At 49.0% G+C, this 24,603-nt stretch overlaps 1 protein-coding gene across 1 annotated transcript in view; it reads left to right on the top strand.

Annotated features, from left to right (window-relative positions):
* NOX5 (NADPH oxidase 5) overlaps positions 1–22,602 on the top strand; it is a 30,979-nt gene extending 8,377 nt beyond the window's left edge. The window contains 13 exon segments of the mRNA XM_032623151.1: positions 1,376–1,531; positions 1,695–1,829; positions 2,046–2,110; positions 3,451–3,618; positions 5,285–5,417; positions 8,711–8,871; positions 12,598–12,642; positions 13,026–13,150; positions 13,428–13,485; positions 13,487–13,516; positions 14,148–14,244; positions 21,149–21,315; positions 22,355–22,602. Coding sequence (XP_032479042.1) covers positions 1,376–1,531; positions 1,695–1,829; positions 2,046–2,110; positions 3,451–3,618; positions 5,285–5,417; positions 8,711–8,871; positions 12,598–12,642; positions 13,026–13,150; positions 13,428–13,485; positions 13,487–13,516; positions 14,148–14,244; positions 21,149–21,315; positions 22,355–22,486 — 1,472 coding nt within the window. The 3' untranslated portion in view covers positions 22,487–22,602.
* Positions 22,603–24,603: the final 2,001 nt, after the last annotated feature.

Below are 24,603 nucleotides of genomic sequence, written 5' to 3'. Positions count from 1 at the left end.
CTCAGAGGGGGCAGTGAGCTGTCCATAGTCACACAGCAGGTAAATAACATAGCTGGCATTTTTGTGTGCTACTATGTACAAGTCACAGTGCTAAGCACTTTCCATCTCATCCTCACAATAATCCTATGGTGGGCCCAGAGGAGGTGGGCTGGCTCCTGTGCAGAGCTCTGACCAGAAAGAGAATACTTCCAGAGGCCTATGAATGCCAGGATGTGATCCTGGGGATCAGAGACTGACGTCTCCAAGTGTATTTGATGACACACTTTGGCAAGTGGAATGAAATAAAACGCAACAAAAATAAACAGAAAACAAAAACCCCTCCCAGTTACCCAGTATATGCTCACCTACTTATAATTATATGCATGCCCTATTATCATTAGCCAGTAGGTTTATGGCACAATATAACTATAAGGCAAGCTTCATCCTTTTCTTTCTTTTTTTAAGATTTTCTCGATGTGGACCATTTTTTAAAGTCTTTACTGAATGTTTTACAAGATTGCTTCTGTTTTATGTTTTGGTTTTTTGGCCGCGAGGCATTTGGGTTCTTAGCTCCCTGACCAGGGATCGAACCCGCACCCCTTGCATTGGAAGGCGAAGTCTTAACCACTGGACCGCGAAGGAAGTCCCAAGGTTCATTCTTAATGATCAGGGCTGCACATCTCTAGTCCAAATACTCCTCCTGACAATATCAGCTTCTTATTAGAGTGGGTTTTATTTATAACCTCATAACTGGCTACAAAGAATTCACACCAGGGGTGGGAGACATGTGACTCATTTTTGTGGTCACTTGCTCTTGCCTTATTAACACTATTTTCAGTCTTTATTTTCTCTGTAGGGAATCTTTTTAAGCTACTTGTCCCTGCTGAGGGATGGTTAGCTTACTTAAAAGCAGTTAATGTAATCTGCAAATCCACGTATCAGGGCATGCATGAATACATTGAAGTAAACGAGCAAGTGAGGGGACCTTCATCATAAACCCCTTGAAAAGCCCCATCTGCCCCCAGGACATCTCGAGAACCACATGTGACATGGTGCCAGTCTGACATATGACTAAATGAGGGCACCATGTCTACACAGATACTAAATATTAGTAAAAGCTTATGTGCTTCCCACGTGTTGAGATAAAAGTGATACCAGCAGACATTCTGTTACCAGGTATTCTGGTAACAATTTTTCTTCACCAATTCTGGAGATCCTACTTTGCAGACCCCCAGCTTTGGACCTAGGGGAGCAGCGGAGGCTTGGGGGCAGGGGAGGTGGTGACAGGGCCCCGTTTAGGAAGCACAACAGGCTCAGGGTAGGGAAACAGCTGCTGGGGAGCAGAGGACAGGGCGGACAGCGAGCCAGGTGGGGCTGTCTACCGCTTTGCCCGGCCCGGTGCTGATGCTTAGGCGCTGCCTCACGTGACTGTGGGCCACGTGGCTGGCTCAGGTCCTGCCGCTGCGCCACAACCTCCAGTTCCACCAGCTTATGGGCTACGTGGTGGTCGGGCTCTCCCTCGTCCACACTGTGGCCCATGTGGTGAACTTCGGTGAGTAGCCTGGGGCTGTGGGGTGGGCACCTGGGCTTTCCACAAACCACTCGGTTATCCTGCCCCTGTGTGTCCTGCCGGCCCGATGGGCAGAGAAGGGGGAGGGGTGGGAACCCCAAAGGGAAAGCGCAGTGGGCAGAGCTTGTCTTGTGCTCGTCTCCAGCACTCCGGGCTCAGTCCAAGGCCAGCCCCTTCCAGTTTTGGGAACTGCTGCTCACCACGAGACCTGGCATCGGCTAGGTCCACGGCTCGGCCTCCGTGACCGGTGTGGCCCAGCTGCTACTGCTGCTTCTCATCTGTTTTTATTTATTTACTTATTTATTTTGCGGTACGCAGGCCTCTCGCTGCTGTGGCGCCTCCCGTTGCAGAGCACAGGCTCCGGACGCGCAGGCTCAGCGGCCATGGCTCACGGGCCCAGCCGCTCCGCGGCATGTGGGATCTTCCCGGACCGGGGCACGAACCCGTGTCCCCTGCATCGGCAGGTGGACTCTCAACCACTGCACCACCAGGGAAGCCCTACTGCTGCTTCTCATGTCCGCCTGCTCCAGCTCCTGTGTCCGCAGGAGTGGCCACTTTGAGGCGCCCCAGCCCTTGCCCCTTTGCCTGTCCCATCCTGGGCTCCCAACTTCATTTCATGCTGCGTTCCCTCTAAATTACTCCAGAGCCCAGGAAGGTCCAGGCGGTCTGTGTACTATGGACATGTGATTTGGGGTTCTGCCATTGGGCTGTAGTTTATGTCTGCTGAGTGAAAATGTTCTGCTCTAGAAGATTCTTCTGGCTTTTTTGCTGGCTTATCCCCTTGCTCTAATTGTATTAAACTGGGCACAGGGAGGGGAAGGAACACAGGCTTTCAGGATTCTAATCCCCACCCCACTACTTACGGGTCACTCATTGTCATCATCTGTAAAACGGAGCTATAATTCTCTACCTTTGAAGTTATTAATATTTTAGGAATTAAATGAGATAATACATGTGAAGCCAATAACTACACACACCTGGCACATGGTCAGTCCAAAAGTATTAGGTCTAGCCTTGCTTTCCTCTCTCTAGCCTCCTCGAGATATAAGAGGTCACAGAGGATTTGGTTGGGAGATCGGAACTGTCCCTTGGACTGATCTGGTCACATCAGAAATAGACATATATATATATATATATATATATATGTATACACGGCACCTACTTGGGGCCAGCAATGATCCTTTGAAGTCAGAATCAGCATCCTCATTTGACCCATGAGGAATCTGACTCTCAGAAAAGTAACTTACCAGGCCAAGGTCCCACAGCTAGTAGCAGAGCAGGTATTAAAACTCAGGGCTGGGCTTCCCTGGTGGCGCAGTGGTTGAGAGTCCGCCTGCCGATGCAGGGGACACAGGTTCGTGCCCCGATCTGGGAGGATCCCACATGCCGCGGAGCGGCTGGGCCCGTGAGCCATGGCCTCTGAGCCTGTGTGTCCGGAGCCTGTGCTCCGCAACGGGAGAGGCCACAACAGTGAGAGGCCCGTGTACCGCAAAAAAAAACCAAAAAACAACGCAGGGCTTTGCTCTTTCTCCTCCGCTCCCAGAACACCATTGCTGTCTTTCCTTCCTTCCCGCTGAGAAAGGGTCAGTGGGCCGAGACACTGATGCTCATGAGCCCATCAGAGGGGGCAGTTCACTCTGCCCAGAGCACCCCCAGGCAGATGTTCCAGATGTTTGCCACTAGCGCCAAGAATCTTCCCTTACAGACTTTCTGGACCAAGCCCCCAGAACAGAGAGGCAACGAAGCTTCCCACCCCCAACCTCCTACCCAAGCCTGTTCCCAGGAGAGGGTGTGCGTGGCCAAGGCTCTGGGCACAGTCCTGGCTTTAAGGATGGCCGTGAACCTTGGCTCTGTTCCACCCCCAGGCCCTGACTCTGGCAACTTACTCCTCACCCCCACAGGTGTTCTATTGGACCCACCTGTCCTACCTCCCATGTCTGCATGGGCCCAACTTCTGGAAGTAGCTGCTGGTCCCTGGCATCTTATTCTTCCTGGAGAAGGCCGTCGGCCTGGCCGCATCCCTCATGGAGGCCCTGTGCATCGTGGAAGTCAATCTCCTCCCTTCCAAGGTGCAAAGGGGGCCTGACGAGCCAAGGGGAGTCACAGGTGGTGGGGTGCAGAAGCTGAGTACTCTGTTAGACCCCCGCTCCCAAGGAAATGGGGCGCCCCATCACAGTGGAGAAGATAAGCAAAGTGCAAGACTCGATCCAGCCCTCCGGGAGTGACACTTCTGGAAGGGGAATGACAGGTAAGCAGGGTACTACTAAAGGCCAGTGTGCACAGAATACCTTCAGTAAGTATATATTAGTGTCTACAAGGTGGCAGGCCCTGCACTAGGTGACAGAGATGCAGAGAAGGCTTAGGCACTGTCCCACTCTCCATGGGCACACAGGCTAGTAGGATAGCAGCCCTTCCGTTACAGTGCAGGGCTGTGTTGGTAAGAGAAGAAGAATCCCAGGAGGCGTTAAAACTCTTTGTCTTTGAGAGATCAGAGAAGCTTCAGAATGAGAGGGGAGCTGCCTTTTCAGGGTTTTGAAAGATGAATAGGAGTTTGTTGGATAGACAAGACAGGGAAGGGTTTGCTTGGATAAGGAACAGCATGGGCAAAGGCACAGAGTTATGAAAGGGCATGCTGTGCTTGGGGGGCTACAGGTAGTTTGGCACAGCTGGAGCCAAGGTGCCAGGGAGAAGCTGGAGGGGTGGGCAGGGCCTAAGCGTGAGTGGCCTTACTCTGCAGGCCACGGGGAACCCTTGAGCAGGGTGGGGGATGGGTGGGCAGTGGTATTGAGGTGCTTTATACTCCAGCTGCATTTCTTTACTCACTCTGTAGAAGATGGCTTGGAGGGGACCACTGGGGAGGCTGTTGCATACATGTAGATGAGAGCTCACGAGAGCCTTGACCTTGAACTGGGTGGGGAGGGGGCATGTCACAGAAAGACTCAAGAGGTAACTGGCTGCATTTGCGGTTGAGGTGGGGAAGGCGTCTAGGCTGTCTTGCAGGTGCCTGAGTAACTGGGGCCATTTTTGGAGAAAGGGAAGGCAGTTCTGGGTCGGTTTGACTCTGGACAGCTTGAGAGTGAGGACGCGGAAGTTGACTAAGAGGCCGAGATTTCTGTCTAGACCCTGGCATCAGACAGAGTGGTTGGATTCAAATCCCGTGGTTTCTTAGCTGGTGGCCTTGAGCAAGTCATTTAACCTCTTTGAGCCTCAGCCTCTCCTGCATAAAGTGGAGAAAGAATGACATTCATCTCAGAGAGTCGCTGTGAGGACTAGAGATAGCACTGAAAGAGCCCCACACAGCTCTGGCACCCAGTAAGTGCTCAATATACCGAAGCTACTAGCCGGGAGGCAGTTGTATCCTGGGGAGATGCCCGTTCACGGTTGGAATACCACCCAAGTGCCACAGAAGTTCCAAGAAAGGGGCTGGAGCAGTCAGGGGCTTCACAGAGTGGGAGGGCCACTGAGAAGCAATATTTACACCACAAGAAGTGGGATCACACCATGAGCCCCACTTCAGACACAGCCTGACTTCCCTTCTCTGATCACTGCCCACCCCCTGGCTGGCAGATGTGCTGCAGGGGCGAGACCCCGCTCATAGGCACAGAAGAGTCTCATGTCTGGGACCAGCCTGGCTTATGGTGGAGAAAGACGGCTCAGACTCCATCCTCTGGCCTTGGGGCCCCTGGCAGCTCTGGGCCTGCACAGGTGACCCTGGTCTCTTTCTTCTCTCCCCAGGTCACTCATCTCCTCATCAAGAAGCCCCCTCCTTTCCACTACAGGCCTGGCGACTACTTGTAACTGAACATCCCCACCATCGCGCACCACAAGTGGCACCCCTTCACCATCAGCAGCGCTCCCGAGCAGAAAGGTAGGCCTGCGCCAGCCCCACTGGTCACTCAGCAGGTATTACTGAGTCCTTGCCGTGTGCCAAGCAAGGCTGGGAACCAGGAACACAGAGGTGAACAAGACCAGACACACAAAGTCGACCTCCCAAAGCTCCCTCTGGAACACAGATGCTGACCGAATGGGGTGTTTCGGGCTGTACTGGCTGTCGTGAGGGTCACAGGGGAGGGCCTGGCCTGGTGGGGGAAGTGGGCAGGGTGGCATTTCAGCTGAACTTTGAAAGGTTCGTAGGAGTTTCCTAGGTAGGGAAGGACGAGGGGGTGGAGGCGGAGGGAGAAGCATGAAAACATGGAAACGTAGGAGGGTCTGATGTAGTTTGGGCTGAGAGTTGGGTGGAGTAGGGAGGAAGGAAGTAGGGGCACTGGGGGCCGGAGAGAGGGTCAGAGAAGGGACCAAAGGCAGACAAGAGTGGCTGGCAAAGTCGATGAGAACCAGGGTGGGACTGTGAAAGACTTCGAACGCAGAGTGGAACGCAGGATGGCGCAGGCGGTTGGGAGCCCGCAGGGGTCTTAAGTGGAGGAACAGTGGCTCAGAGGAGAGGGGACCAGGTCGTTTCCAAAGGGGCTGTGACAGGAAGCCAGGCTTCCGCACTCCATGTGGGCATGAGCCCTGTGGGGCGTCAAGGCAGCAGAAGCCCTCGCACCCTTCTCCCCCATCCCTGGACCATCCCTATTCCCTCTGGATACCCAGCACCCATAGAACCGCTCAGCGGACCCTCCCTTTGCCCAGCTGTCCTCAGACTCACAACCATGCGTGGGCCTGCCTTCTGGTCCTGAGCTGTTGGTCGGGCCACAAGCTGGACCTCTGACCTCCTGGCCAGGCATTGGCCCTCCCACCTCAAGCGGTGCTTCTGACAGAGGTGGCCTTGCGTGGCCTGTTACAGCGAGACCCTTGCTCGGCTTCATGAGGAGTAAAGGCTTCTGGTTGCCAGGGTTCTCTGACCCACCCCCATTAAAAGCTGTAACTTCACTCAAGATGCCTCCCACCCCCTGGCCCGGCTCCCTCAGCTCAAGGCGCAGACCCAAGTCCAGGGTTCCCCACCCGATGCCGCACAACACCCGCCCTGGAATCATGTGAGTGGTGGCCTGGATGTACAACGGGGTGAGGGTATGGGTTAGAGAGGGTGGGTTATCTTCTTCCTATTTTTCTTTCCTTTGCTGTTTTGTAAAGAACAGATATGCTTCCGGAAAATTCAGACAGTATAGAAACATGTCCTGAAGAAAATTAAAATCCCTCAAGTAATTCCACCCAAAGAAATCCATTGTCCCAAGCGGGAAAGGGGCGATGGGATGAATTGGGAGATTGGGATTGACACATATACACTCTTGATACTATGTATAAAATAGATTCCATAATAAGAACCTACTGCATAGCACAGGGAACTCTACTCAATGCTCTGTGGTGACCTAAATGGGAAGGAAATCCAAAAAAGAGGGGAAGTATGTATACGTATAGTGGTTCACTTTGCTGTACGGTAGAAGCTAAGACAACATTTTAAAGCAACTATACTCCAATAAAATTTTAAAAAGAAAAAAAAATAAAACCATTGCCTTCCAGATCTCGATACATCTCAATGGATAATCAGAAGCAGAGATAATTCTGCATGCAAGGGATCACTGTTCACACTGTCTTGAAGCCCACTTTTTCTCCATGAATAGTATGTCATGAAAATCTTTGCATGTCAGTTCTTTTAAAAGAAGAACTTTTCCTTTTTATGGCTGCATACTATTCCAGTGTATCAATACTAATATGATTATAATGACCATGTTTATTTTATGGATGTATTATTTATTTGACCAATTCTTGAAGGGGTTTCTTCAGGGTCTCAACTTGGAATCTGCCCATATCTTGGGCCCGAGTCCCCTGCAGTGAGCTGAGTGAGTCTATACGGGGACTGGTAAATCCTCCAACTTTGTTTGCAGAGCTGGCTTACAGAATCAGGAGTGGAACTCAGGCTGGCAGGTGCGGCTGATTGAATTCAGCTGACATTTAAGAGACCTTCTCCATATGAGTCACCGTGTGAGGCAGTTCAGGGTGCATCTGTGCGACAGGGCATAGCCCAGCCCTCCTGCCTCTTTGCACCCTGAAGGGTGAGGAAGCGCCAGGAAGGCGCATGGGAGTAGGGATCCAAACACGTGACTTTTCAGTCCCCTCCTCACAAAGCTGTGAGAGCATGCCTCACCTCTGTGTAAACACAGGGTCCAACCAGTCCATTCAGGAACTTAGGTGGACAAAAAAGTGTGACATCTTTGTTTTCACTAACAGCTAACTAAAATTTAGCATTTTCTTCAGGTATGAATGCAGGTAACAATCCATAGTAGCACTACCAACCCGTGTGCCTTTTTCTAAATGAAAACCATGGATTCTTCTTCATATCACATTACGGTTGCTGTCCATACTTTCGGATATCATTCATGCTTATTGCTAATTCACGTTTCCAGTGGCCATGTGACTCCTGCTGCATCTCAGTATTTCACGTATTAACAAAAACGCACATGTATTCTTAAATCAAAATTTTAAAAAATATATTTTGATAACTGTCTCATTATAATTGGTTTCATTTGTAATTTCTACATATGTTATTCAATGTATTTAAAAACCTTATTCTGAGAAGGAGTCTATCCATTTCCTTCATACGACTGCCAAAAAGAGTCCGTGGTTTAAAATAAAAGAAAAAGGATGAGAACCCCAGACCAGATCTCTTAGGGGCCTCCTTACTCTCATGTGGGTTCTTTCTGGTACCCCTCAACAGAGGGATAGCCCCCCCAGGCTTTTCCATCAATCATCCACTCAACAGGGAACCTTAGTAAGCAACCCCTGCATCCCAGACACTGGGGGCAGTGCAAGCTGTGGTTCCCACCATTGATTGAGCACCTACTGTGTGCAGAGCCGTTGTCAGGTACCCGGTTGAATGTGGGAGGGAGAGGGTCCCCACCTTGGTGAGACCCTGGCTTGATGGAGGAGGCGTGGCCCCCACCCCTAGGGAGCTCCCAGTGTGCTCAGGGGCACTCTGACCCCTGCCTTGGCAAAGGAGACTGAACCCTTAGGTTGACCTCACCGAGCAAGATTGCCAGGTCTGCACAGAGAGCTCGGCTCTCCAAGTCCCATGACTGTGGCTGCTAGTTTGGGCCTGAGGAAGGACATTCAAAGGAGGACTTAAGGGGCGGACACCCAGTCCCAATCCCTCCAAGTGGGACGGGCCTGTCCCTGCTGGAGAACGGTGCTGAACACTTTCCTCCCTCCCTGTCTCTTGCTCAGACACCATCTGGCTACACACCCGGTCCCAGGGCCAGTGCATAAACAGGCTGTATGAGTCCTTCAAGAAATGAGACCCAGTGGGCTATGGTTCCGAGAGGCTCTCAAGGAGTTTGAAAATGAGAAGGAGTCAGAGGAAGCCGCAGGGAAGAGACTGCAGGGAAGTAAGGCTCCACCACGGTGACAAACCCATGGGGACCAAGTTGCCTTCTTAGTTGGCAACCACAGAGCAGCTGTCGTGTACACCGGCTGGATGGTGGCACACAGGGCGAGGCAACTACAGACTGTGTGGCCCAAGAGCCTCCTCGAAGCCTGACCACGCCAGATCCTCCCCGCTCCAGTGTGCTCCGTTAGAAAGAAGGGGACAATGCAAAGAGGGGGAAATTGAGTTAAGAAAAACCCACCCCCACCTCTCTGCTCTAACGCTTTCTAACTGTATGGCCTTGAGCACATCTTTTAGCCTTGCTGAGCCTCAAGTTGTTCATCTACAAACTGGACGTGCTTCCCACCGTTGGCTTTCCTTTTACACATGATTCTTTTAAGGACCAGTGGAATGAATGCATGTCAAGTATTGAGTGAACTGAGCAACATGGTCCAGAGGGATCATTCATTATCACCATCACCATCATCACCGCCACCATCATCCTCACCGTCACCGTCACCGTCACCATCACCATCACCGTCACCATCAGCATTGTTATCTTTTGAGCCCTGATGAACTGCCCAAGATTGACGATCTGGCAGTGCCTGGAGTGAATACAGGTTCTGGGAGGTTTGGGAGGAATACAGAGAGGTCAGAGCAGCACCTGAGGAAGCAGAGATAGATGCAGGAGGCTGAGGGTGCCTGACCTCTTAGTAGGCTGTACCACTAAGCCGGGAGACAGGTTAATATGTGGAAACCCTGTTGAAGGTCAAAGGAAGAAAGCCCCCAGGCCTGGCCCAGCCCTGCCTTGCCCCTGTGGAATTTAAAGTCCAGGGGCGAAAACCATGTGGAATCCTGCCTGGTCAGACCAGAGGGACCTTCTAGAACAGTGCCAAGAGCAAAGCTCCGGGAAAGGGAGAGGTAGGTAGAAACAAGCAGAATGTTCTCTCCTGTTAATCAGGGGAAACCTCCCAAAGGAGAAAGCTGATTTTCAAAACCAGGCGAGTCTTGGCACACTGAGATTGGTGGGTAGATACACTAAAAGCGGTGTTTCCTTGGGGTCTTAAGCACCGCTGCCAAAGAATAAACTGGCACAATCTTTCTGGTGGGCAGTCTGGCTGTATGTGTCAGCGTTTTAATATCTATACCCAATGGCCCAGCAATGCCATTTTTAGGGATTTAGCCTAAAAAGCGATTGGACACGTACACAAGAAGTACATTAACCACCTTGTTCATTCATTCATTTAGCATTTACCTGTTTTCCAGGTACTGTTTTAGATGCTAGAGATATGTCAAAAAGCAAAATAGCCATTGGCACTTCTTCCCTTCCGGAGGGGGAGATAGACAGTAAATGCACAGATAGATACAAATAGATATAAAATGTGTCACGTGGTAATAAATGCTATGAAGAAAATCAGGGTAAAGGGAAAAAGCTAATTTATATAATATACCGTGGTTGTTAACAAGAATGAGAAAATGAGGATAACCAAAATGCCCAACAATAGGGAAGCAGTTAAATAAATTACTGATCGCCCGTCTAATAGAATAGTAAGTTGCCTAAAAAAGACTATGTGAATGTATATGCATTAGCATGTAAGCTGGTCAAGATATAGTAAGTGAAAAAGGCAAATTACAAAGCAGTACGTTCCATTTATGTGAAAGTGTGTGTGTGCGTGTGTGTGTGTGTGTGTGTGTGTGTGTGTGTGTGTGTGTGTGAAAAAGATCTGGAAGGACAGAGAAAATGTTTAGAGAAGTTGTGTATTCCAATTCAGGGTACTTTTTTACATTATTCTTGAAAGTTCTGTAGTTGCTGAATCTTTAAAAAAAACTAACACGTACTGATCTTGAGGTTTAAATCATAAAGCACTGTTTTTTTTGAAACCAAACAGGGTTTGCAGCCCCAGCCCATCCACTTTGGAGCCTCGGCACAAGGTGCAATGGCCTCCAGAAAGAATGTCTCTGTGGAGGTGATGCCCTACAGGCCCAAGGGAACTCCACAGCAGGGGGATGAAGGCCTGCTGTACGTGGGGACAAAGGACGGGGTTCAGGCACAGTGGGAAGCTGCAGCCAAGCACCTGGACCAGGTAAGGCTGAGGAAGCTGGGGCTGGAGCCTGGAGAGCCAATGATTTTTCTTCCCAGGAACGGTGGGTGGGTCCTTGGAACTTGGAAGAGAAGGCCTCAAGGGCAGGCCACATTCAGGAAGGACCACACACCATGTGGTGTTTCTGTAGCCAGTCACCTGCATGGCACCTTCATAACTTTTGCCATATTTACTTCCCACAGGTAATATTTCCTACTGAATCTTTCTCCTTACATCCCAGCATTACTTTCAACTTAATCGTACATTAAAAGGACTCTTTAGATTGCCATGTTTAATGAAGAACCAGTTATCACGTGCTGTAAACAGAAGATAACTCTGAAAGCAAAAGCAATGTGATTAAATTCTTGCCAGATTCTTGTCTGCTAAGTGAGGCTCTGAGCCTGAGCTGCATCCACTGCTTGTTCCCTCTCTCTTCTCTGTCATGCTCTCCGTCTCTTTCTTTCTCAGATTGTTAAAGGAAAAAAAAAGGAGGAGGGGTTAGTGTTAGAGAGATGTTAAAGATATAATAACCATGATGTAAGGCTTTCTCCTTGCAATCAGAGGATTTTTAAAAATTGTAAGAGAAGTATCCCTCTCACAGTGTACTTCCTAAAATAATCCTCACAAGTAGTTCACATCCAGCACTGTGGAGGACACAGAATTCGGTTGCCGCCAAAGAAGCAACGTGGTGTGAAGTGGTGAGTGCAGGATGGGCAGCTGGAGACCCAGGCTCCACCCCGAGCTCTATGGGAACTTGGGCGAGTCATTTCCACACTCTCGGGTTTGGCTTCTCTCTGTGAAATAAGGGATTTGCTTGGATGATTGTGAAGGTCACTCCTCACCAGAAAGAAACTATCACAGGCCCCTGCAGCACTTTGGGGTGGGTGGGTTCTGTTTCCTTCATCTTCAGGAAGGAAGCACTTTGACCTCAGGGAATCTGGTCTGCCTGTCCTCGGGGCTGGAGGAGTTAGGCAGAGCAGAGGAGGCCTGCTCCCTGCCCTCAGGCAGCTCCCTGTCAGCAAGCCCAGAGCAGCGTCCCAAGGGCAGGGGCAAACTCTGAACCAGGCCCATGCGTGGCTTTTCTGCCTGGAGCAGCTGGGCAAAGCTTCCAGGAGGAGCAGCCACTCCAAGTGAGCTGCACACTGAAGGATGCACAGGAAGTTTCCAGCTGGGCAAGAGGAGAGCGTGCTCTAGGCACAGGGAAAGAACGTTCAAGGCCGGGGCTGTGTCTAGAAACATGAAAGCTATCTGGGAGTGGCTGAGCCCAAGAGGCGGCTGGGGTGAGTCTTCTCCCATCACACCCTGAAGCTGACTTGTGTTGGACCTCTAGAGCGATTGTTACATTTTCAGGAATTTTGAGAGCCAGTTATTAAGCACAGTCATTGGTGGGAGCCATGATGGCAGTGTTTACACCGGAAATCTAGACACTAAAAATCAGGAGTTTGTCGTTGCTGGTGGTGGTGCTTTCTTTTTCTGAGGAGTCCGTGTACCAGCACACCACTGATGTTCTCCCTCAAAAGTGCCCCATGCTCCCTGGAATGGTTGGGACAGAAAAGGCAATTCCCTTTTTGTAAGGTTGCTCAGACTGGCAAGGGTGAGGAAGCCTCTGAGAAATGCCTGGCCCTCCCACTCCCAGAGACCCACCTTCTCTGCTCTACTCCCTGCAGGTCTCCGAGGTGTCCTCTGAGAACCACCAGTTCTGCAACATCAAGGTGAGAGGCTCAAGGGGGTGGCCCCAAGCAGAGGAATCGAAGCCTCTGCCCACGGGGAGGGCTTGCTGTGGCTCTTGGTACCCGGGTTCCACAGTCCCCACCGTCTGACTCCCAGGTCTCCAGATAACGGAACCAAACCCCTGCCCTCGCAGGGCACACGGGGCGTGCTGGCTGGGCCCTGCTCTCACCAGCTCTGCATGAGAACGTTCTAGGGCTCTCCCAGACTCGGGCTCAGACCACAGCGTGTAGAATGTGCTTTGAGTGGGAGCCAGATCCAGCCCAGGAGATGACTGCCTGCATATAAAGGGAGGTCCTGAAGCGTCGGGGTCCGCTTCTCCCTCACCCACCCATCCTGTCTTTCCTCTAACCCCTCCTGCATGCAGTGCTACATCGATGGCCCTTACAGGACCCCCAACCGCAGGATCTTCGCCCCCGAGCATGCTGTGCTCATCGCGGCAGGCGTCGGCATCACCCCCTTTGCTTCCGTCCTGCAGAGCATCTTGTACAGGTGGGTGGACAGGCTGTGGCCCTGCCTGCATCCCAGGGCAGAGTCCTGAGAGACGGCCTCCCCTCCCCACCCTGCCTTCTCCCTCCTTTCACCTGGCTCCCTCTCCCCTTTTCTCTCTTTCCTCTCCTGCTCTTTTTCGGGTCTCACCCCTCCCCCTCCTCATGGGGTGGGCCCTGCCACCCCACCTCCCTCCCTGTGCCCTGCACTGTTCTCTGGGGTCCTGAGAAATCTCATACTCACCCCAAACTCAAGAGCCCCTCCTCTCTTCTCCCCTCAGGCACCAGAAGAGAACGCACATCTGCCCCCACTGCCAGCGCTCCGGGAGGGAGGGTTTGTGTGCAGGATGCTGACGTGAAGCTCCACAAGGTGAGTGAGCACCGCCTCCTGCAGGAAGGACTGGGGAGCTCCCCAGACACCAGAGCTACGTGCCCCCTGTGCAGAGGCAGGGGAGGGAGAGATGACCTCTCCCCGGCTTGGATCCATTGGTCTCTGTGTTCAGGGCTCCCCCAGAGAGACATTCTGGGCCCTAAAGGCCGGCATCTCATTAAAGAACACGGAGCCTGAAAGTCAGGCAGCCGGGATTCAGTTACAGCCATGATGCTTGCTAGCCGTGACCTGACGGTGGTTTTAAAATGAAAACGTTTGCCGTTTGAAAATTTATTATTCTGTGTAGACCACTTCAAAGAGTTTCTAAAAAAAAACAATGAAGTAATGTTTTTCTGGCTGTCCTAAACTTAAGATCTCAGAATACTGCTCGCTGTAAACAATAGATTATTAGAGAAAATCCTGACCTGGTTGTCAGGACCCCGAGTTCTGATCCCACGCTGCTCTCTGGCCTGGGCAATGTTCCTCACCTCTGCGAGCCTCGGTCTCCCCCTCCCTTAAATGGGGGCGATAACGTGTGCCCTGCTCACAGCAGTGTGGTTACACCAGGGCCCTGGATCACAGATATGAGTGAATGAGGTAGGCCCCCTCTGAACTGGACCCTTTTCCGTAGGTGGACTTCATCTGGATCAACCGAGACTAGCGGTCTTTCGAGTGGTTTGTGAGTCTGACCAGACTGGAGATGGACCAGGCCAAGGAGACTCAGGAGGGTAGGAGAGGGGCGGGGCCTGATGGAGGTGGGGCAGCGGGGTTCAGGGTCTCTTTAAGAAAGTGTTTAGATTATTCTATCAAAAATGTGGGGGAGGGGATTCCCTGGTGGCATAGTGGTTGAGAGTCTGCCTGCCGATGCAGGGAACACGGGTTCGTGCCCCGGTCCGGGAAGATCCCACATGCCGTGGAGCGGCTAGGCCCGTGAGCCATGGCCGCTGAGCCTGCGCGTCCGGAGCCTGTGCTCTGCAACGGGAGAGGCCACAACAGTGAGAGGCCTGCATACCACCAAAAAAAAAAAAAAAAAATGTGGGGGAGAGGGGGCTGCTTTTTTCCCCCAATAAAATGTAATATTTTGTGAAACTTAAAAGAGAGAAGAGAAAAAAAATTCATAATCCCATCTAGGTATCCAGGCATTTTAAAGGATTTCCTTCTGATATTTTTTCTTATTCACATTTTATAAAAATGTATAGTGTTGGGGCTTCCCTGGTGGCGCAGTGGTTGAGAGTCCGCCTGCCGATGCAGGGGACACGGGTTCGTGCCCCGGTCCGGGAGGATCCCACATGCCATGGAGCAGCTGGGCCCGTGAGCCATGGCTGCTGAACCTGTGCGTCCGGAGCCTGTGCTCCACAACGGGAGAGGCCACAACAGTGAGAGGCCTGTGTACCGCAAAAAAAAAAAAAAAAAAAAAAAAAAAAAAATGTATAGCCTCCCCCACCCCATTTCTCTTTTTTATGGCATTTCTTTTTATTCAAAATGAGCACTTATTAAAAAGTTAGATTACCAGGCCTCATTCCAGACCTTCCAAGTCGGATTGTGTGGGAATAGGGCCTGGGAAGGTACATTTTAACATGATTCTCAGACGATTTGTATTCACACTTTTTTTTTTAAGTTTTCTTGAGGGATAATTTACATACAATAACATTCATCAATTTAAGTGTCCAGTAAAGACAATGGCATTTTGACAAGTGTGTCCAGTTGTATAACCATCACCATAATCAAAACATGGGACATTTCTATTACCCCCAAAAGCTCCCTCATCTCACTTTGCATCAATACCCTCTCTCCACTTGCAGCTCCTGGCAACCTCTGATCTGCTTTTGATCACTATAGTTTTTCCTTTTCTAGAATTTCATAAAAATGCAATCATATAATATGTATGTAGTCTTTTCTAACGTCTTTCACTAAACATAATACCTTTGAGATTTATCCATGCTGTTGCATGTTAAATTAAAGTAAGTAGTTAATTCCTTTTTGTTGCTGAGAAGTGTTCCATTTTCTGGATATACCACAATCTTTTCCCACTCAGTTGCTGATGGATGTTAGAGTTATTTCCACTTTTTAGCCATTTTTGACTATGAAAGTCTCTGTGTGGACATATGTTTCCTCATCTCTTGGGTAAATACTTAGAATTGGGATTGCCGGGTAGTATGGTATGTGCTAAGTTTTATAAACTGTCAAATTATTTTTCCCAAATGACTGTACCACTTTGTATTTCCATCAGCAGTGGAGTTCCAGTTGCTCCACAACCTCATCAACATTTTTTTCTTTACATCTTTATTGGAGTGTAATTGCTTTACAATGGTGTGTTAGCTTCTGCTATATAACAAAGTGAATCAGTTATACATATACATATATCCCCATATCCCCTCCCTCTTGAGCCTCCCTCCCATCCTCCCTATCCCACCCCTCTAGGTGGTCACAAAGCACCAAGTCATCAACACTTGATGTTGGCAGTCTTTTTAATTTTAACCATGCTAGTGGGTATATAGGGATATCTCAATATGCTCTTAATTTGCAGTTCCCTAATTAATTATGATGCTGAAGGTATTTTCATGGTCTTATTTGCTGTTTGTATGCCTTCTTTGTAAAGTGTCTGTTCAAATATTTTGTCTGCTCTTTAAATCCAGATATTTTTCTTCTTTTTATTAAATTGTAAGAGTTCTTCATATATTATGGAAACAGGTCCATTACCAGGTGTACATTTTATAAATATATTCTCCCAGTCTGTGGTTTGTCTTTTCATTTACTTAAACTGTCTTTTGAAGAACAAAAGTTTGAAATTTTAATGATGTCCCATTTATCAGGTTTCTTTCTCTCATTCTTGATGCTTTTTGTGTCCTAACTAAAACCTTTGCCTCACCCAAAGTCATGAGTATTTACTCTTAGGTTTTCTCCCAGAAGTTTTATAGTTTTAGCTCTTTATTTAGATCAGTCTCATAGTGAGTTCAACAAGGTCCAGGTTATAAGGTGAATATGCAAAAGTCAATTCTATTTCTATTTACAAACAACAAATAATTAGTATTTGAAAATCTCTAAATAGAATTTTAAGAACCATGAAATACTTAAGGATAAACTTAGCAAAATATGGGCAAGATCTGTATACTAAAAACTACAAAACATCTCTGAGAAACAGTTTTTGTATATTTCTTGTACTTGAAGTTCATTGAACTTCTTGGACATCTGGGCTTAGAGTTTCTATCAAATTTGGAGAAATTTCAGCCATTTTTTCTTTACATATTTTTTTTCTGTCTCCCCTTCTCCTTCCTGTCACTTCAGTTACACGGATCTTAGACTGTTTGATACTCACAGGTGATTGTGAGTATGGTTGTTGTTGTTTTTTCCTCTCAATCTGTGCCTCATACCAGATAGTTTCTATTGCTGTGTCTTCAAGTTCACTCATCTTTTCTTCTGCAGCAACTTATCTATCCTTCCCATCCTAATAAAAGTCCCAGCAGGTTTTAAAAAATAGATATCAAGAAGCTTATTCTAAAATTTATAGGGAAAACCCAAAACACCTAGAACAGCTATTAATCCTATCCACTGTATTTTTCATTTCTCTTATTGTGTTGTTCTTCTCTAGAAGTTCCATTTGGGTATCTTTTATGTCTTCCATTCCTCTTCTCATCATAGCTGCTTTGTTTTGTTTTTACATTCTCAAGCACATTTATAATATTTGCTCTAACATCTTTGTCTAAGTCCATCATCTCTGTCATTTCTGGGTCTGTTTCTAATGACTAATTTTCTCCTAGTTATGAGTCATGTGTTCCTGTTTCTTTACATGCTTGATAATTGTTTACTGGACGGCAGGTACTGTGAATTGCACGTTGTGGTCTGGATTTTGTGGTATTTCTTTAATAGTACTGTACTTTGTGCACAGTGACATTGTTTAGGATGGTTTGGATACTTTCAAGACTTGCTTTTAACTTTTGTTAGGGTGAGTCCAGAACAGCCTTTATTGTGGGGCCAATTCAGCCTCAGGGCTTAGGTGCTGCACCTCTGAGGACTCATCCTACTGCCTTATATATTAGAAGGTGTCTGCACTCTTGATGGTGGAACACAAACTATTGCCAGCTCTGTTTGAGCTCCAGGTACTGTGAAGCCTCATGTTTTCTGGTAATTTTCTTTCACAAGTGTACAGATTAACACTAAGCCAAAGACTGAGGGGGAACTTTATGCAGATTTCCAGAGCTAGTGAGCCCTCATCCTCCCTTCCTCTTTCTCTTCTTCCTTTGGTCTCTCTTCCTCTCTGCAGTTGCCCTTTTTCTAGTTTTGTGCCTGGCACGTTCTAGCTGTCCTGGCTCCCTGATCTCCAATTTCTGTCTCCTCAATTCAGTGAGGCCAACACCAGGAAATTGTAAGGCTCACTTCAGTGTTTCCTCCCTCAGTAATGACAGTCCTACATGACCTGTTGACCAATGTCTGGAAACCATTGTTTTATATATCTTGCTTATTTTTCTAGTTGTTCAAGGTGAGAGAGTAATATGGTTCCTTTTACTCAAGCATAAAATTTTAATAGATGTAATCTGTAAGTAGAAACGAACATGTGAACAAACATACATATTTACTGGGGGTGTGTGCTCAATATGTTTCCTGATGAGGTAGCAATCAAAAAATTTAGAAAGTGGTCTAAGATAAAAATTATACAGCTTGGCATGTACGAATTCTTTTGCTGATGGTCCCTTCTTTTATGTGTTCATTAAATTGGAATGTTTAAATGTCCTCCCCCCAGGCCCTGCAGTCTCCCCTCCCCACCCAGCAAGTGTTGTATCCTACATTTTTTACTAAGCATTGTATGATAACATGTTTCTCTGGGTTATTTAATAGTCCTCATGGGACATCTTTGTGGAATACTGAGGTTTTGTACTATGTTTAAAGTTAATCTGTTAGTCATTATTTTGTTTTGTTATGTTTTACTTACGGAAGATCTTAGATAAGGAGGAATATCTCTAGATATGTTTCTAACTTCAAGAGAATTGGTGAGGTTTTTTTTTACAGTGTTGAGTCCACTGGAACTAGATCTTATTTGGCTGGTTAATTATCACAATGTTGCCATGAGTAAATTCAAATTCCTATGCTAAACATAGTTTATAAGTTCAAGTAATCAGACACAGTTTTCTACAAAAAACATTCAAACACATATAGTTTACTATAAGAAACATCCAAAGGCTTAAAGCACCAGTCAACAGTCTTTGGAAGAGAACAAATAAACCCTAGAATGTTGTAGTAAAGCTTCTTGCCCTTTCTTGTAAATAACAATTAAAGCAAATATTTATATAGCATTGACTTTGTTCCAAATGCTTTTAAGTATATTAATTCATAAGAAACTTGCTTTTATGATGACAGCCTAAGGGAGAAGTTTAGATTTAATTTAAATTTTCTAGTTACTGGTATATAAATATCTGCTGTTTGCTTCTTCCAAATCTGTGTAAGCAAAGGGTAACAGCTAACCCACTGCTTTGCATTCTCAAAGCCACTTGAGTCAACAACTGTGTTACCTCAAATTTCTTCCAAGGTTTCTCATTGCAGCTGAAGCACGTGGCCTCTGATTTCAACTTTAATCATATACCGAGGTCTGAGTCAAAGAATTTATGGTTTATAATTTTTAATTTCTATACCTGAAGCTTCAATTGTGCTGTTTGAGTTGGGTCTTTTACTCTATCCCATAATAGCTATAGAACCTTGGGCACATTGCTTTGCCTCTATCTCCTCATCTGAAAAATATGGATGCTGCTAAGTACCTACCTCATAGGATTGCTGTGAGGATTGGGTGAGAGATCATATGTACAGCACTTAGAACAAGCGCTGGAGTTTAATAACTGCTCAGTCAACTTACCAGTAGTAGAAGTCGTACTAATAGTAGTAGAGGTGGTAGTAATAGTAGTAGTAGTAATTGCTCCATAAATTTAGTAGTAATAGTAGTACCAGTACTAGTAGTATTTAATGGCTATGTAATGAAGGATACGGTGGTTTGCCGTAAATTATTTAACCATGCCCCTACTCCTGGACATTTTGTTTATTCCTAATTCTCCGCTATCATAAATAAAGCTGCAATTAATATGCATGAGCACATAGTTTTGTTTTCCCCTTGCTTTGGATGATTTCCTTAAGAGAGTGTCCCAGAAATGGGAGGACTGTCTGGAACACGCTGTCTTGGAGAGAGCGAAAACCTCCACAGCACCTCCTCCTCCCTCCCGCACTGATGTCTCATTCTCTCCTTTCTTACCCCTGTGTGGGGGAATGGGGGGGGGCAGTGACTCTGAGGAAGAAGGGCCAGGGCTGTCTCAGGTGGGCATCCCTTACGGTATGTCTTCTTCCCTCCTGCACCACCACACTACTGAAGTTCAGTGATGTGTGAAATGAAATGTGGTGTCCCTCCTAGGGCCATTTGCATTTTAACAATGGCTGAGATCTTGAGCCAAAGGAAAAGTGGGCTAATCGTGGCATATGAAACAATAGAGAACAAGCTGGGCTGGCCTGAATCCTTTAGGGAGAGAGAATCCTTTAAGGATAAAGGATTGTCAGCTCGTGAATCCAACGTGGTAGATCAGGCCCCGCCGTTTCTGGCCTGCGTTGTGGCAGGGGTGTGGGGCAGCCCTGGGCAGTCTTCTCCCCATCATGGCACACCGGGAAAATGACATTTATTTGCCACCTCTGGGAGAATGGAGGAAACTGCTTGAGCACAGAGGTGCCCACCTGGATGTACCGATTGCCCTAGAGCTGGTGGGATCAGTATCTCACAAACCTGTCCTATTGCAGACACAGAGCTGTGGACATTCAGGCCTAATGGTCTCCTAGATGCCAGTCTCTGCCCTGTCCCTTCAGTCCTCTGACTCCCCTCCCTGAAATGCTCTTTTCATTTCATCATGCCTTGCTCCAGTACCCTCTCCCTGCCCCCATTCCCTAGCTGGGCATTCCAGATTCTTCACATTCTGGCCTCACTGTGTATCCAGTCCTACCTGCTGTTGCACCCATTCAAGGATGCTCTGCTCCAGCCAGGCAGTCACATAATGCCCCACAAACTCCAGCCTCCCACCTTTGTCTCATGCTACTCCCTTCTTAGGGTGCTTCCTTCACCTCCCCTTTGAGTCTCAGCCCTCTTCCAAGACCTCGCCCAATCCCCACCGTCCCAGGAAGCAGCTGTGTGTGTGCTCCAGCCTGCCCTGTACATCAGTAGCATTTGCCATCTGATCCACTCACTCAACCCTTGACTCTGGTCTCAGTGGTCTTTCCATGTGTGTGTGGCTTGTGTCCCCAACTAGGCTAAGCAGACACCATGAGGCACAGAAGGGCATGAGTTCAGAGACCAAGGACAGCCACGCTGCCCTGGGATTCACTTACCTTCTGTAAATATAAGGTCCAGCTCCTGGGGTGGTTGTGAGACTTACATTAGACAATGGCTATACGATAACTCGTCTGTGCTGTGCACAGGGCCTACCCAGCTCGAGCAGCTCAAGAGAGCCATCTTTCCTCTCTACAGCGCTGGTCAAATGGAGGTACTGGGTGAATATGGTTGGCCGACAGTGTGAGTCCTCCTTCAAGCCCCAGGACAAGGTGGCTGGCATCCTGCCCTGGCCCCATCATGGGTGCTGGCCCCTCAACCCTGCCCTCTCCTCCCCCACGTAGGCCGTTTCCTGGAGCTGCGCATGTATATGACCTCCGCGCTGGGCAAGAATGACATGAAGGCCATTGGTTTGCAGATGGCCCTCGACCTCCAGGCCAAGAAGGAGAAGAAGGATTCCATCACGGGCCTCCAGACACGCAACCAGCCTGGGCGGCCAGATTGGAACGAGGTAAAGGCCACCTGGAGCCCTGAAGCCTGCAGGGACTAGTGGGTCTGACAGTCTGAGGCAGTGACTGGGGAGATTAGGGCCAAGCAAGCAGGGGCAAAGATTGAGGCCAGCATCCGAGTCCAGCCAGGATCTCAGGGCTGGAACGGGAGGCAGGGGACCTACATTCTGGCTCCATCACTAGCACCGCTTGTTCCACCCCTAGCCTCCGTTTCCCCATTTGATCACAGAGGAAGTTAGCCCATATAACCTCCAAGGCCTCTCCCAGCCCTGACCCCCTGCAAACCAGAGTCTGAAGGCCCCAGTGGACAGAGTCCCGGGGAGGCATCAAGTCTTATCCCTTCCTGGTACAAACAGGGAAACTGAGGCCCAGAGCCACAGAATAGTTTGCAGTCTTTCTATTTTATTCCTCAGGTTGGTTTTATTATTATTTTTCCTCCCTGAGCACTTACCAGTTGGGGTGCAGAGTCTGCCTGAAGTGAGCAGAAGGTATTGCTTTTCAAACTGCTATAGATGATCCATGTTTAGATAGTGAGAGCCCAGGGGGAACGGGGTGCCGGCGGGGCTTCGGCACCAAGAGAACTTTAGGCAAAGGCAATTCTTAAGCAGAACCTGGGGTGGAAAAGGCTCCTCGCTGGGGGAGAAAGCCTGACTTCAGGAAAGCGGCATTTTGATGGAGGCCCGTGGGCTGGCATGAGATTGGGGCTTTGGAAGTCAGTGTACCCTCTGGGCTCTGCCATCGCCCTACAGCACTGCAGCTGGTTTAGTGCACATCTCCCCCATGGATGCAGCTCCTTGAACCAAGGGCCTGGGTCGTATTTCTTTCTGGTCCAGCCCCTCCCTGGGGTCGGAGTCAGGTTACTCACTGAGCAAACGGCCCCTAAACTAATGGCTGAAGCCAAGCAGCTGTGCCCTGGGGCTCCTCATGGGGAGGACAGCCATCCTGGCCCATTACATCTTCGGCTCCACTGGGTGTGTCACTGGGCGGGTCCACGGTCCCCCCTCTTCTCCCTCTGCTCTCCCCCAACCCTGTGCAGTCCAGATGTTCCAGAAGTTAGCCACTGAGAAGAAGGGCAAGGTGCAGGTCTTCTTCTGTGGCTTCCCAGCTCTGGCCAAGGTGCTCAAGGACCATTGTAAGCAGTTCGGCTTCAAGTTTTTCCAAGGGAACTTCTAGCCCTGCCTCTCCAAGCTCTGCCCAAACCCGCACTGCCCGCCAGCCGGATCGGATTGCTACCAGGGCCCTGCAGAGACCAGCCTCAGACGACCCAGAAAATCCTGCTCACCGTGCAGAACAGGAGGCCCTAGGGGACCAGGGAGAAGGGCAGGGCCTTGTGCGGTGCTCCTGTGAGTTCTGGGATTGCTGTGGGACTGGTCAGACTGGGGGCGGGGGGTGGAGGTGACATGGCTGGGGAGTGCAGGGGGCCTTCTCAGGGCAACAGCTTCTCTAGAAGTCCTCTGAGGATGCCTTCCCTCCTACTACAGTGGTCCCAGACCTGCCTAATCATCAGGATCATTCAGGAACTTCCACACACTCAGCACGTTATTATGAAAGTTTTCAAACATACAGAAAGTTAAAACAATTGTGCAGTGGACAGTGTTACCCACTTTCTAGATTCCTCGGTTAACATTTTGCTGTATTTGCTTTACTGCGAATTTTCCATCCATCCCTCCCTCTAGCCGTCCACAAATCTATCCCATTTATCTGATGCATTTCAAAGCACACTTTGCTACTCCGAGGAGCTTTCTTTAAATGTACATTCCTGGGTCCCACTCCCAGAAATTCTGATTCTGAAGATCAGGGGGTGAGACCCGGAATGTGTATTTTATCCCAAATCCGTTCCCATACGGAGAGAGAAGCAGCTAATTTTCCCTTCTCCTTATGTCATTGTCTTCCTGTCTCCCTATTTATCTGTGTCCCTTTTCTCCCTATTAATCTCTGTCTGCCTTTCTCCCTGTGTCTCCCCCCTGTGTGTGTCCCTCCCTTGCTCTGCATGACGGTTTTCCCTTCTCTGCACACACTGAGTCATTAGAGAAGCAGTATGGAGACAGCGTCTCTGTGTGTCTCTCCATGGTGGTCACAGAAAGGCCTTGTGCCCAGGAATCTAGCAGGTTGTGACTTGACGCTCAGTTCAGCCATGCCCCAGTGACGTGGCCCTGGCAACCTCTCTGAGCCTGTTTCTTCATCTGGAATATGGGCCCGGTGCCCCGTCCTCCCTGATCACAGTTGCTTAGGGTGAAATGATATACCACCATTAGTGCCCAGGACGTTCATCCTCCGTCCCTGGGTGGCTCTTTATTGCTCCAGGCATCTGAGTCTCTGCATCTTCTCTCTGCACCCTAGCTCCCTCTGGTCTGTGTTCCAGCCTCTGTCTGCATCTGTCACTGTCCGGGTAGGAGTGGATGGCAAGGACAGAAAATACAAAAGCCCCCCTAGGAGACTCTTGGGGGAGGAGAGGTCCTAGGTGGCAGGCAGGCCCAGGAGGGCTAGCCTCACCTGTTGGATCTGAGCTGGACATTTTCTCTCTGCCCCACACTGCAAGCCCCTGGTGACCCCACCGTTCCCGGGCATCCTCTACCTTGCAGCTGGTTTAGGCCTTGCAGCCTAAACTCTCCTCCCCAAAGCTGCCTTCAGCGGGTTGGAATCAGGCACTTTTCAATGGGATAGTAGATTGTACCTTTCTTTTCTGTGGGTTGGAAGTACTTGGCGTAGAACAGGTAAAGAAGCTGGTGACAACCATGATGGTGACACCTGTTATAAAGGGCTGGGCATCAAAGGGGGATGGCGGCTGGATGCAGCCGGTGAGGGGAGTGCAGAGGACGAGCAGAGAGGACCCTTGGAGTCATCTTGCGGATGACAATGAAACAAAGTCGGTGGGAGAAGTTCTTTTCAAAAAGAAGCAGCAAGAAAAGGGGATGGTGGATGAGGACATTGATGTGCATCTTGGGGCAGAGGGTGCAACGCAGAGTGAGGACTGAGACAGAGAAAAGACGGGACACAGGACGTCATATTCAAGATGTGGGAGGAGCTGGAGGAAGAATACAAGAGGAAGAGTGGGACCCAGCTGTCAGCTCTGTGGTGAAGGAGGCAACCACGTGCCATATGGAGGGCAGGAAGATGGGGAACTGGGCTCAAGGAGCCTCTCCTGGGGCTGGGAGCCAGCATATCTGGGAGGCCTCGTGTTGGGGCACTTATGCGTGATCGTGTTTAATTTCCAACAAGCCTGGGATAGGCGCCCAACTCACGTGGAGAAACTCAGACCAAGGGAAGTTGTTACCAGCTTAACTGGCAAC

The sequence above is a fragment of the Phocoena sinus genome, chromosome 2 (assembly GCF_008692025.1).
Source record: "Phocoena sinus isolate mPhoSin1 chromosome 2, mPhoSin1.pri, whole genome shotgun sequence".
In the NCBI taxonomy this organism is placed as follows: Eukaryota; Metazoa; Chordata; class Mammalia; order Artiodactyla; family Phocoenidae; genus Phocoena; species Phocoena sinus.
The sequence above is the reverse complement of the archived record's forward strand: the minus strand, read 5'-3'. Positions and strand labels throughout refer to the sequence as shown.